Source organism: Emys orbicularis, chromosome 2, assembly GCF_028017835.1.
Source record: "Emys orbicularis isolate rEmyOrb1 chromosome 2, rEmyOrb1.hap1, whole genome shotgun sequence".
In the NCBI taxonomy this organism is placed as follows: domain Eukaryota; kingdom Metazoa; phylum Chordata; order Testudines; family Emydidae; genus Emys; species Emys orbicularis.
The window spans coordinates 287764755-287779037 of NC_088684.1; the positions used below are offsets into that span (position 1 = coordinate 287764755).

At 48.9% G+C, this 14283-nt stretch overlaps 1 protein-coding gene across 2 annotated transcripts in view; it reads right to left on the bottom strand.

The window, feature by feature from the left end:
• Positions 1-2340: 2340 nt before the first annotated feature.
• Positions 2341-14283, bottom strand: part of CRHR2 (corticotropin releasing hormone receptor 2) — a 268724-nt gene continuing 256781 nt past the window's right edge. For both annotated transcript variants that reach the window (XM_065399012.1, XM_065399013.1), the window contains one exon: positions 2341-2481. In XM_065399012.1, the coding sequence (XP_065255084.1) occupies positions 2341-2481 (141 nt within the window). The remainder of the gene's footprint in view (positions 2482-14283) is intronic.

Genomic DNA, 14283 nt, shown 5'->3' on the forward strand with positions numbered 1-14283 from the left:
TGAGCAAAACTCTGTTGAAGTCAATGGATCTGCATCCATTTGCTCCTGCAGATAATTTGGCCCAGCATGAGGAAGGGCTGTAGAAAGGGGCATGTACTGATACATGCACTGTACAATAAGGGAGTAGTTCTAGAAGTTTACTGTGACTGGTAACAATACACTAGGGCTAGTAACGGTAAACGTTGCATTTACACTCATCTGAGACCATATTTGGCTCCAAATGTTAAACCCTTTTGAAGGCCACATGGATGGTTTTGATGAATACACACTCAGAATTGCTGGGCAAACCTCTAGCAGTTCAGCTGAAAGAAGCACCCAGGAGACTTCCAGGTGGGTTTTACGGACCCAGGAAGTTCCGAGAGTTTGGACAAGCATCTGTACGTTCGGGTGCTTATTTCAGCTGAACTGTTAGGGGTTTGTCTGGTCTCCGTTCAGTGGGAAGCCAGACTGCTTGAAATAGCCACATACCTGATTGAAATTCCCCATGAAAATGGGACCATTTCTGCGTTTGGAAGGAGACAAAAACTGAATTGACCTTGAATAGTTTTGCTTTTTCTTGCAAATATCTTGCACACCTCTGTGCTTTATAGCCTCGGAGGGACTTTAAGGATATGATCTAATTAACCACCCCCAAAGTGGGCAAGTACTTTCTCCAATCAGATACTCCCAGGAAGCAGCACAATTTCTTCTTGGCGCACACAGCTCATTCCCTGAAATGAATCTAAACATTCAGGGTGTGGGCAAGTCAGACCATGTTAATGGGCTAAAACGGTCCCAGCCTTTACCCACGACATGTTAGAACGTTCAAGGAGTCTGGCTTGCTACAGAGGAGATGCCAGTTTGAAGAGAGCAGAGAGGTTTGTGGGCTTAGAGACCGAACGCGGCAGGGAAGTCTTTGGAGCTCCACAAACCCGAGAAGGAAAAACGCAGCTTCCCTCCACGAAACCCCTGGCAGCTGTGTTGCCGCTCACCTGAACAGAACAAGTCACCCAGATGCTGGGGGAAGATTCTTTTTTCTCGGGCGAGAGAGGATATTTTATAACCTGCTTTCTTCTTCGCTACTGAAACTGAGTGTGATGAAAGGAACTGTGCACAGCAACGGGATGTCATCTAGGCTCTGCTCTTCAGGGATCTGATGCAAGGAGAGTACTCTGAGAATGGAGGAATTTCTTGTTCCTTTGAAGGGCCCTTTTGCGATATGTTCTTTTCAAGTGGGTTCTCATTGTCCAAGATGTTTTGTTGTTTTGCATTTCCCATGCTTAGGTATCAAACCCTCTCACTAACACCCAGGCCCCATTTCCTCTTCCTCCCCAATCTAAAGCAACATCTTGAGCAATAGAAACCAACCCAGAATCGTGTTTATTATTGAAAATATACAATATTTCTGAACATCACATAAAAAGCCTCGTAGATACGTTTGCTCTAGTTCAAAATGCAAAATCGATACTCTTTGTGCAGCACTTTGCACATTCCTCGTAACTCAAATATCATCCCCGGCACCATCGGCGTTATTCGTTTTTACACAGCTTCCCTTTTATTTTATGATTTTGAAACCCAAGCAATACAGCCGAGCAAATCCTCAGTTGTCCTTTCCTCGCCACCAGGTAAAACAAAGACGTCCAGTGGCTGCTTACACAGTTTCAAAACTATTCGGCTAAGCAGAGATGAAACACAGTAATTTATAGAGAGATCCAGAGATACCGCTGAGTTTGTCCATTTCAAAACCTCGTATGTGAACAAGGCTGGGCGCCAGCAGGACAGATAGCCAGCTGTTAAATAGCTCAGTGATTCCCTAACCCAGCAGAGGGAGCAGTGGGGAAGATATACACATCCCGATCCCCTCAAACACCTGCCAGATCCCCTTTTGCCTGCTCCCTTGCTCACTAGGCGAGACTTTTACCAAGCTCAAAGAAGGAGACAGACAGACAATCTACAGAACAAACCTGTTGAAATCATTGGGAGCTGAAGTGTGGAATGAGATGGGCAGTTGGTCAAAACAGTCTCTTTAACCACAATCCTTAAAGAAAAAGAAAATCGATCGTTCCTTCCGCCAGGTTGTTTTCCACTTTGTCGTTAGAGGCTGAAAATCTCCGAATGGGGCTACCAGTTTTAAATCCCATTCTTCCTTAAACCTGCACCCCCCCACCTCCCTCCCGCGCTCCTTTCTGTGTTATATTTTTGGCTGGTTGCCTTAAAGCAGCATCATATATAAATGGACAAATGTCCACCAAGACACAAGGGGGCGTCTCGCTGCAAGAGCACAGTGCCGAGAAAAGGAGGCAAGACAGACAAAAAGGGGGAAGAGGGAAAAACTCTGAAGGTGGCCGGACGTCTGCGTGGTCAAACTGCCGCCGTCTGTTTGATGCTGTGGAAGCTGATTCTTGTCGGGGAGGTGGGGATCGACATAGCCCGGGCCACGCGCACGCGCAGGGCGTGGTGGTCCTGCCAGCGATGCCAGCGTTTTCTCGCGGCCGAGCGGACCTGAGGGGAGAGAGGGAAGGGTGTGAGTATTCAGAAGGAACCTGCTAACGGGAATGCTGTCAACTTGCAATCGAGTCCATTTCAAAAGAGGGAGTGCCGGGTTCTGCAATGACCCAGAGTCTCCTTTGCTAATGTTGGGGGTTTTACAATCTAGCTTATGTGCTTCTACAGCCCCCCCATCACCGCAGTCCCAGAGCACCTCATAATTACGGCTCCCATTTTGTCACGGGGATTTTTAGTAAAAGTCACGGACAGGTCACGGGCAATAAAGAAAAATTCACAGAAGCCCGTGACTTGTCTGTGACCTTTATTAAAAATATCCAGGACAAAATTGGGAGGGAGAAGGCTCCAGCACCCATCCCTGCTGCTGGGGCTCTGGGGTCCCCCACCACCCGCGGCAGCTGGGCAGTTGCGGGGGCCCCGGCTGGGAGCTCCCAGGGTCCCCCAGCCGCCCGTGGCTTGGAGCTGCGGGGTCCTTCCGCCGCCTGTGGCTTGGAGCTCTGGGAGCCCCGGCTGCCTGTTGCAGCTGCGATTTGTGGGGGCCCCTGCTGCCCACGGTGGCTCGGAGCTGCGGGGGGCCCTGCCCGTGGGGATACTCTGCAGCTCCCAGCTGCCGCGGTCGGCGGGGGGCTCCGAGCCACCGCGGGCAGCAGGGGACACCACAGCGCCGCCCCGCCGTGGGTTGAAGTCACGGAGGTCTCTGGAACAATCACTGATTCCATGACTTCTGCAACCTGCATGACAAAATAGTAGCCTTCCTCATAATCTCTATTGTATTTATCCCCACAACCCTCCAGTGCGGCAGGGCAGTGATACTGTCCTTGTACAGATGGGGAACTCAGGCCCGGAGAGGGTACGGGGCTCGTCCCAGCTCACACACAAAGTCTGACTTTCCTATTTTTTAAACAACATTTTCCTGGCTGCTGCTGCTGCGTGGGACGTCCACACGTACTACAAGGGCAATAGACTGACTCTCCGACTATACAGCAGACGGGGGGGGGGGGGGGAGGAGGGGAAGGGAGGGAGAAGGAAGGGGGAATCGCGACCAGAAGTGCTCTGGAGATAGACACCTTAGGTGAAGGGGAAAGATGGCCGTATGGTTACGGCACTGGGCTGGCACTGAAGAAATCTGGGATGAGTCCTAAGCAGTGTCTCTAAGAGACCTTGCAGCCCACGGGAGGGGGGTGATGGTGGCTTTAAAGCCAACCTTGTGCCCTCTGATCCTTAACTGCCCTGCAGCTCCTGACACAGTTTAGAGAGCCCTGGGGACCTCCCAGGGCGGCTGCCTTAAGGGCTGCAGTGCTACCTGGAAACTCTGTCGCAGTGTGGCCCTTCTCCTGATACGCCCCTCCCACCATCAGCTCGGCCCCGGTGCCCCTCTCCACTGGGGCTCATGAGTGGGTAAGTGGAAGGCTGTTTTTCAGCTGTCTTCCACAGTGCGTGAGCCGGGGGATTCTCCAGCAGCCAGAACCGGGGCTGAGAGGGTATGTGTCTACTGCAATGGAAAACCTGTGGCTGGCCTGTGCAGGCTGGCTTGGGCTCATGGGGCTGTTTCATTGCAATGTAGGCATCCGGGCGCAAGATGGGGCCCGGGCTCTAGGATTCTGTGAGGTGGGAGGGCCCCAGAGCCTGGGCTCCAGCCCGAGCCCGGAAGTCTCCACAGCAATGAAACAGCCCCGCAGCCCGAATTGGCTGGCACAGGCCAACCGCGTGTGTCTAGCTGCTGTGTAGACGTACGCTTAGAGCCTCTTTATGCCGCTCCAGCCCTTTTATCAGGTGTAAAGTGGCAATAAGGGTCTCATCCCTGGGTTCGATTCCTGACTTTGCCACATACTTCTTGTGTGACCTTGGGCAATGAGTTAGTGTCTCTGTGCCTCATCTGTAAAAGGGCTGATAATGCTTCCCTTCCCCCCACCCTTTGTCTGGTCTATTTCGAGGGTAGGCTCTTCACAACAGGGGCTGTCTCTTACTCCGTGTGTGCACTGTCACGATGGGGCCGCGGTTTCTTTTGAAGACTTTAGGTGCCGCGCTAATACAAAATCATAATACTTGTATGTAACAATCGTAGGCAAAATGTCCTCAGACAGCAGTGTGAGTTTGAAGTGTCCCTGTAAGTTGCTGCCCACTCCGAAACTTGCACACACTACAAATTGGGTGCTACTCACATTCCTTGTTTTCCTAGTCTAATTTCCATAACCGTCATAAAAAGAGACTTGAATTATGAAATAGTGATTTTTACCCAGATAAAAGAGACTATTGAACTCTCCTTGGGGAAGGATAGCTCAGTGGTTTGAGCATTGGCCTGTTAAACCCAGGCTTGTGAGTTCAATCCTTGAGGGGGCCATTTAGGGAACTGGGGTAAAAATATGTCTGGGAATTAGTCCTGCTTTGAGGAGCGGGTTAGACTAGATGACCTCCTGAGGTCCCTTCCAACCCTGATATTCTATGGAGTAGGTCTTCTGCAGTTATGTCAGAAGCAGGCCAATAATGGTTAGTTGGTTCTTTTTATTGACCGTGTATCGTACAAAAAGAGCCCCCTGGCCTATGGGAGCGGCAGAAAGACAGATGCTGACGTGTGCTACAGAAATGCGGAGTGGTGAGAAAGTCAAGTCATAACCTGGGGGCTTGGTTATGCCTCTGATGTTGCCTGTAGGCAGCCCAAGGTGGTTCAATATAGAGCAGTGAAGGGATATTTCCCCCCTTCTGTTTCTAGGTGAACACACACAATAATGATATGAGCATCCCCGTCATGGCAGGTTTTTAAGAACAGGTTGGACAAACACCTGACCGGGATGGTCTAGGTTTCCTTGGCCCTGCCTCAGTGCAGGGAGCTGGACTTGATGACCTCTCAAGGTCCCTTCCATTTCTGTGATAACACAAGGATGGCACCCAAACGTGCTGTGGGTCATACAGAATCTAAGGGGTAATGGGGCGGTTGGAACTATCCTGTACTGAATGTGGGTTTTCCCCTTCCTTCCTTCTGCAGCACATTCGAGACCTCCCTTTGCACATTCCATAAGCACACATACACAAAATGTCACCAGATGCTGAGGTTTCGTTAGGGAAGAGATTCCTCCCGGAGTGAAATACATCCCTGTGCAGGAGGCCAACTTAAGCCCACCCAATCAGTGAATCACCCCCTGTAATACAGAAGGACGCTTGAGTGGCTGTCCTGTGTAGCCTGATAATTATCTCACAGACAGCTTGACAGTCCTGACTTAACTAATGCATCCCAGGTGCTTGCAGAACAGCACGCTGGTGGGTCATGGAGATAATGAGTTATTGAATGGCCCCGTATGCTTCTGTTTTGACCAGATACTTACCTGGATAATGAAGCCAGATTAGATTTATCAATTGAGCTTCAAGCCAATCAAGTCAAATAGAGTGACCTGGAGATAAAGACGTGAAGCTGAACAAGCAGTGGTTTGCACGCGTTCACGAGACCGCTCTTTACTTGAGACGTTTGAGACAGGACAACGGGCAATAACTGCAGTGCCGAGCTGTACAGCTGAAGCTGCCATTACCGGCCATACGGGTGTAAATGTGCTGCATGTTTAAGGAGATGAGCCGACACACACTTGGCAGTGCCATGCTGAATCCAACAATGCCCAGCATGGGTTAGAGTCATAAGGAAAAGTAGACACGGTGCCACTGAGCATCACCAGGCCTAACTTTTAGGCACCTGGACAATCACTGGGATTCACAACACCTGAGCTCCCTCTACCATGAATGGAGAGAGACGGGCGCCTCAGAATGGGATTCATAAAAGCCAACACACTAGGCGAGGAGCTGCCTCAGCTAGCCAATGGGGATGCCAAGGAGAAGGATACATGATAAGCCCCTCTCCTCTCAGAGATAGGCGCCTAAAGTCTGGGCTGCCGGGAGGCGCCTGCCTGAGCTTGGGACTCTCAGCTGCAAACCTCTCTAGGCATTAGGCACCTATGTCATTGTAGCAGGAGGTGATGATGTCACTGTTCACCTTCTCACTTTCAGCCCAGTGGTTACAGTGGGAGACACCTGGGTCAAGTCCTGAGGGGAAGCAGGGATGTGAGTTGGGATCTGCCACCTCTCAGAGGGGCGTCCTCACCCCTGGGCTACGGGATATCCTGATGTGGGGCTGCTCCAGTCTCTCCTGTTGAAGCTGTTCCACCCTGGATTATTAAAAAAAAGTCACTGGAGCACTGGGCCAGCCAGCTCCCAGGGCAGAGCTCTAACCAGCAGCCTACACAATTGCTCTCCCCACTTCATCATTTATACAGCACTGAAGACTGAGGGCATCGCATATCAGAACACCCCATGGCCCAGTGGATAGAGCACACGCTGGAGAGGGGACAGATCCCTGTTCAGACCTCTTCTCTGCAGGCAATGGTGGGACTTGAACTGGGGTCTCCCACATACTAGATGAGTGCTGTAATCACTGGGCTGAAAGTTATAAGGTGGGTACCAGCATCACCTCTTCCTCTGGCTGTTTGTGTAAGCTCACTCTCTAGGGGCCTGCGCCAGGAGGTGAGGTCTGACCACTTTTATGGGCTCAGGTCCCACAGGAGAGTTAGGTGAGGAACAGCTGTCTTCTCTCAGTTTGTGCACGGTGCTAGGGGTCTGGGTCCAGCCGCCTGGCATGAGGTGGCCATGCGCATGCTCGGAGGTGAAACATAGGCACCTAGGGAACTTTTACTGCAAAAGTCTAGGCTTGGAAACACTGAGTCCAAAAGCCCGGATCCCACAGACCCAGGATTACAATGCAGTGTAGACATCACATATGGCATTTGGGGGCAGCTGAGCGGGGGCTTTGTGCATCCCAGTGGGGCCTGTTTCTGGGATTTAGGTACTTAGAGTGGCAGTTAGGTGCCTCAATCCTATTGTGCATCTAGCCCGATGTGTCTAAAGCCCAAGCAGAAAAGGGTAATTCTAAATTTACCTCACCTCACTATGCTCAGAACTGAAACTCTGGCAGCGCTCAGCTAAAACCGAACTTTTGGATGGAGCATTTCAGGGAAAAAATAGCTGGGGCGGGTACAGCAGCATGTTAAAAAACAACAACAACTAATAAAGCCCATGGTGAGAGGACAATAGAAAAATAGCACCGACATTTAAAAATAATCTGCTTGACATCTGAATTGATCTCTTTACGACAGATGCTGTGCCTGTCTATCTAGCATTTCTGGAGCCAATCATCAGCTCCTAGCAACAGCATTAGTATATCAATGACGTGACATTCACAACACTAGCCCATCATAGCACACGGAGGCATAAAGACACAGACACCAGCATCAATGGCTGAAGCGCACACAAACGCCTGGAGAAAGAGAAATTAGCACCTTTGTCTCTATAAGCATCAATCACTTGAGATAACAGAGGTTGTCTGTGCTATTAGATCACAGAGTTCAGTTCTCCAGGCTCCAACTGTTTGGTCAAACTATGTGTTGCAAACAATTTATTCATGTGATTTGACCCTTTCTACCCTTTGCAAATTGCGAACTGATCATGCCCTTCCTGAATTTGTTTATCCCTTGGAATTGTTTGTCAAATACTATTTACCAACACATTTGGGCCTATGGGTTACCATGGGTTTGTTCTTTGTGAGTATTCCACTATTCAGTTTGTAGAATCTGGGCTGTGGGATTGGTCACGGAAGTCACCTGGTTATGGTTTTTGATTCCTGATTGAATGACCTACCCCAGGCATTCTCAAACCTTTGCATACTATGGAACACATCTTACTGGAGAGACTCCTGCGGACACCTCCATTCCCACTACCAGCCATAGGGACCATCAAGGAAGGGGAAGAGAGAGGGATAAAACCTGCAGTACTCTCCCTTGACCATAGTAGTCGGCTAATTTCTTGCAGCCATCAAGTAGAAGTTTTTGCTAAGGAAGAAGTGGAAGTAGAAGAGTGTAGCGGCCTTACAGATCTGTTTTGGGAGGACGTTTCATGTGTTGTAGGCAGAATGAAAGAAAACTAGATATGTTTGTACCATCCTTGACACGGTGGGGACCCAATCACTTGGGGCCTCTAGGTGCTAGGGCAAAACCCATAAATAATAATAAAATAGGTAAAGGGGTGGGAAGGGCCTTGGGTTGAAGACATGAAGCTTGAACATGATCTGGTGGAAAAGAGGGAGCAAATGGATGCATTCGAAGAAGGGGCAGCTTGGTGAGAACAATGGGAAATGATCTTAGCAGCTGCATTTCATATGGATAGAAGGGAGGTGATATAGGTGTTGGGTAGATAAGAAAGGAACAGGCTGCAGTAGTTATGATGGGATGACCACAGTAATGACCATTGTACCTGATTGTATATGGTTCTGGACTGTTCAACACTGCTTTGCTAGTGGCTAGGTCGCTACAGCTTCTAGACTCAGAGTGCCGGAACTAAAGGCCCCTGAAGTAAATGGAAAGGCTCACACTGATTTTCAATGGGCTTTGGCTCTGGCCAAGAGTTATCCCAATGTTTCCATAAAAACAAGTCCAAGCGATGAATTCACCAACAAGTTCCATCTGCCTTCTGCACGGAACGAGCTCATGCTATGTTCCAGTTCCCAGCACTGTGCTATGAACCGAGATAACTGAATTTGCAACTTGGCTTTGTGGTAACAAATGGATTTGGGGGATGACTCCTGGAGAAGCTGGGTGCAAGTTCCATTAAATTCACCCTGTAATCTAGAGGAGAGGACAAGGTGTGCGGCACCAAGTCTCTGACTGTTTTCATCATTCTCTCTATGCACCAAAGAGATTCAGAAGAGAGTCTGACAGTTATGCAGGAAGATCCTCTAGGTTAGAACCAAAGCTATTAACTAAATATTTAGTTAGGCCTGATCTACACGGGGGGGGGGGGAGGGGGGCGAGGGGGAGGGAGATCGATCTAAGTCACGCAACTTCAGCTACATGAATAACATAGCTGAAGTTGACGTACTTAGATCTACTTACTGCAGTGTCTTCACTGTGGTAGGTTGATCGCCGATGCTCCCCCATCGACTCTGCCTGTGCTTCTTGCCCCGGTGGAGTACCGGAGTCGACGGGAGAGCGCTCGGTGGTTGATTTATCGTGTCTTCACTAGACGCGATAAATCAACTCCCACTGGATCGATTGCTCCGGAGGTAAGTATACACATGCCCTTAGTGTTTCTTTCATCTCCCCCGGCCCCCAACCAGATTGCCTCTCCTTTATTTGCATGGACTGCAGCTGCAGCGGTCTGGGTGTTAGGCGGGCTCTTTTGACCAGTATACTGTCTGTCTGTCTAAGGCCCTCACCGTCGTAACGGAGGACCTACAGGAATTAGAAAAACAAGCAGGTCTTTGATTCTGGATTCTTGGTTTATGCTCAAAATATAAAGTTTGGCTTAAAAACCCCATTAAAATTATAATTGAAGTAGTGCCCTGCAGCATTACAATGTCAAACAATGCACCGTCTGCAGTAAATAAATCTCCCTGTCAACTGACCAATCACGTTCAATTGTTCCAAACCGTGTAAAGGGCAAAAAGTACACTGACTGGGCCAACAAGGAAAAGTGCAATTAGATTTGAAACGTTCATTAGCTCTTGTCGATGAGCATACACCTCTGTGGCTTCCCCGGAATCAGTTGTCCTGGGGGCTACCCAAGTCTTCTGTTTGGTAGTGCAGATCATTGCTGTTATGATGAAAGACAATCTCACATGTCATCAAAGCCAATGGGTGTGCCAAGCATACTGATTCAGGCTCAACAGTGGGATCAGTTAAGAATGTTCATGTAGTAAAGATACATTGCTGCAAACAATGGAGGTCTACTGCCCAAGGCAATAGGCCACATGACAGGTCAGAGCTAAGTGGACTGTGGCATCATCTCTATTTAAAGGAGCCCCCGATTAAATATTGCCGTTGGTTAATAGCCACACACAAATGTTGCAAGGGAAGTAACTAAATTGAATAAAAGTCAAAGCTCCTACATGAATCAATGCAATTGATTATTTAATCTTAAGAAAAGCAGCTCACATGGCCATTTTTTTCATGTCTGCAGATGGTGTGACCCAAGAATTTTATGTCACATCATTCTTTCCTTTTTTTCTAATATTTTTTTCCAGTTCATCATATTACAATTTAATCATTTTTCAGGAAACTAGCCTTTTGGCACCAATTTAGCAAATCCTGGTAATGAATGGATGGGTGTTTGCCATTAATCAGACTGGACCGCTGGGGTTTATTTTCTAAGATAACTAGAGCGATGTATTTCTATGCATGAAAATCTTCATGAAGACAGTGTGGGTTTTGCACAGTTTTAAGGACACACAGCACATGGTGCAGACATCAGGACAAACCCAGCGCCTCTCCACTGGAGTATAGAATGTCCAGCAGACAGTAGGACTAGCCCAGTTCCACAAATGGGGGCCAAAAGCGCAGGGAGCCTACTCCAGGCACCGGCACCTCCTTTGGGCCACGAAGCTCCTTCTACCCTAGTACAGTTTGGAGTGACAGGGTCAAGGGTTGGGGTTCCACTAGTCACAACATCCCTGTCTAGGGGAGAGGCAGGATCTAGGGTATGTCTACACTGTAAATGGAGGTGTGATTGCAGCGCAGGTAGCTACACCTGTGTTAGCTTTAATCTAGCTAGCGTGAGTAACAGTAGTAGTGAATATGTAGCGGCACGGACCCTGAGTATGTATCCAGGGTCCCCAGCGGGCTTGTACTAGGAAAGACAGGATGGGGTGGTGTGGGCTCACTACCACTGTTACCCGCACCGGCTAGATTTAAAGTTGGCATGGGTGTTCTTACTCACGCTGCAGTCATATCTTCATTTGCAGGAGAGGTTACTGCAGCCCTGAGGCGGTGCTGCTACTCTGGGGCCTGAAAGGGAAGATTTTGTCCCTCGCATGACCTTGCACTAAAGGGTAATCTCCAGTAGTAGTGCTTACATTCTCTTTGTAGGCCACCAGCCATCAGGCAGTGAAACCATACTAGATACACAATTAAACCTCCACCCACAGAGTCACATTCATTCAGCAGTTCTGAGGCACTCCTAATGCATGTCCCTCAGGTTCAGAATGAATATTGTGAAGACTGTTTTGATAGATGGCCAGGTGGATGACTAACCATTTAGATGGTGATTCATAGCTGGCTGCTATAATGAACAGGCTTCCAAGTTGATAAATTCACAATAGGCCACTTTTAGCATAATAGATTGTGTGAGATAGATAGTGCCTGGGCTAAAAGGGGAAGATGCTCTGAATCCAAAAATTGGACAAATTTATCCTTGCATTGTACCTAACTCCAAGGCCAATGAGATTAGCCATTCCAATCCTCCCTGATTATCCTTCTTTGCTAACTCGCCTGTTATCTATCTGTCTAATGATGTAATTTCTTAATCTGGTGCTATCAATTTATTAAGCCATCTATTCTATGGCACTCTATTGTACCATCACTACTTTATGGGGATGGAGTTGTTATTCTCCCAGGAAAGCTGGTAACATCCCTCCAAAGGGTTCCAGAATTTGAGGGATTGGGTTTCTCAATCCTTCGATGACTCCTCTGATGGCTTTCTGAGATATTATAAAACCCTTAAACATAAGCATACATGGACTGGCATCTACAAGAGACATTATCCTTCCCCCTCACCATCTTAGCAGGTCTCCTTGTCTCCATCATACAACTGATGAGGCAGCAAGGTCACAGGCCAGTCCCACTGGTGGAAAACTCATTTGGAGTCTGATCAATAGTTGCCAGGAGAGATTTTTTCTTCCTGTGCTGTGGAGGTGGGGGAGTCCAAGATATTATCTTCTCCTCTACCATCACATCCATGAGGTCTAGGCGAGCGGAACAGATCGGAGTAGTGGACAGGCTGATACATTCAGAATGTGAAACAGGGCAGAGTTTCTCTCTCTTTTCTGACGTTTTCGACTTTCATTTGGGAGGAGACAGACTGTATTCGAGCGGGTCAGGCTGACACCGTGTAGACAGTGTTGGAGAAGAAGAGGGCAAAAGCTCAATCTTCTTTTAGTAGGGTTTTATCTAGCCTCACTTAACGAGGCAGAAGATATTCTGGGAATTCAGCATCTAATTGCTTGTGAAGGGACCTACCTACCTCGAGGCTGAAAAAAGAACTCCATGAAGGCACTGGGGACAATGTTTTGAAAGTCAACAGAATTTAGGCTTGTAAGTCACTGAAGTGCTTTTGACAGTTTTGTCCTGGGTTCTTTGTGGGTTTCCCTTCATTCTTCCTTTTGAGGAGGCAAGACACCAGCTGACTTCAACTAGCAGTACTTCAGCCTGACACAAGAAAGCATCGTTTAACTTTGACAGTCTCGCCAAGTATTGTCTGGGTTTCAGAACTCCCTTTTTTAGGGAAGATCATGGAGACAATAGTTAGGAGGCTGTTCTGGTTGCATCTGGAGTCTATGAAGCTCCTGGATCCTCATTAGCTAGATTTGAGACCAGGCTATGACTTGGAGAGGACCATGACATTTTTGTCTGATGATCCATTTCTAGAAGATGGATGCCAGAAAAAGCATCCACACTGGTTATCAGATCTATCAGCAGCCCTTGAAACCACTTACTGGGAGTAGTTTAGCCCACTCGCTTACAGTTCCTCATTGGAGAGGAGAGGGGTCCTCTGGCAGAGCCTAGAGGGGGGTATTGGGTATGTAATTTTCTTCCCCACGGACTCTCAAATGTGGGATACAGCAGGATTCAGTTTTGTCACTTCTCCCATTCAATGTGTAAGCAAGGCCTCCAAGAGATTACGAACACCTGTCAGGGATAGTCTAGATAATTGGTAGTTCTGCCTCAGTGCAGCAGACTGGACTAGATGACCTGTCGAGGTCCCTTCCAATCCTACATTTCTGTGCTTCACCTGCCCCAGGTGTAATGCCATCCCTTTCTGTCTACCCAGCCAAGGCTTCATACCACTCTTCTCACCATGGTCTATGGGATACCTTTTCTAGTGTGGTTTACTGTCTCAAGGCCTAACCGAATCCTTGGGTACCTGGGTAGGACACATAGAAAGCAGCATCCTTTTCCCTTTCCCGGTAGCCAGGAAATCGACTATCCCTTACAGCGCCCTGTGCACAGGGCCCATTGGTGCACCATGGCGGTGCCTGTGCCATATGACTGCACCCAGCCAGTGTGCCCTATAGCCTTCTCTGTCTGTGGGGCCCATGGGTACAGCGTGATGGCGGCCTGCAGGCAGCGTGGCCTGTAGGGGTGAGTGGGAAGCCTAGGGCGGATTGAAAAGCAGCTTCTTAGTGCACACTCTTCTGTTCCAGGGCACCAACAGATCCCAGCTCTGGGACACAGTGTTTGCCGGCCAAGCCTTCCTGGAGGTAATGTTTCCTGTCGTGCCAGCCTGTTGGGCTGCCCCCCAAGGGACGTGGGTCTCAGACAGGCACCATCCTGCACTTTCCTCAGTGCCGTGGCTCTTGGGGCCCCGGCTCGTACAGCGTACGCTCAACAGCAACGTGAGAGAGAGGCTTCTGCAGCCTCAGGTGTGAAGACCAGACAGAACTGTTACGATCATCTGGTCTGACCCTCTGCATAGCACAGGCCAGAGAATGTCCCCCGGCGCTCCCTGCGCTGAGCCGGTAACTGGTGGTGCAGCCAGAGCGCAGCTCTTAGAGAGAGACCTGCAGGCTTGCGATCCCAAAGCACTCTGAATGCCTGCTAAGGGCTAGTCCAAAGCCAGGATCGATAACGTCACAGGGGGTCAACAAGCATGTGGGCAAGGGGGATCCAGTGGATAGAGTCTACTTAGATTTTCAGAAAGCCTTGGACAAGGTCCCTCACCAAAGGCTCTTAAGCAAAGTAAGCTGTCATCAGCTCTCATCTTACGCTGCATCCA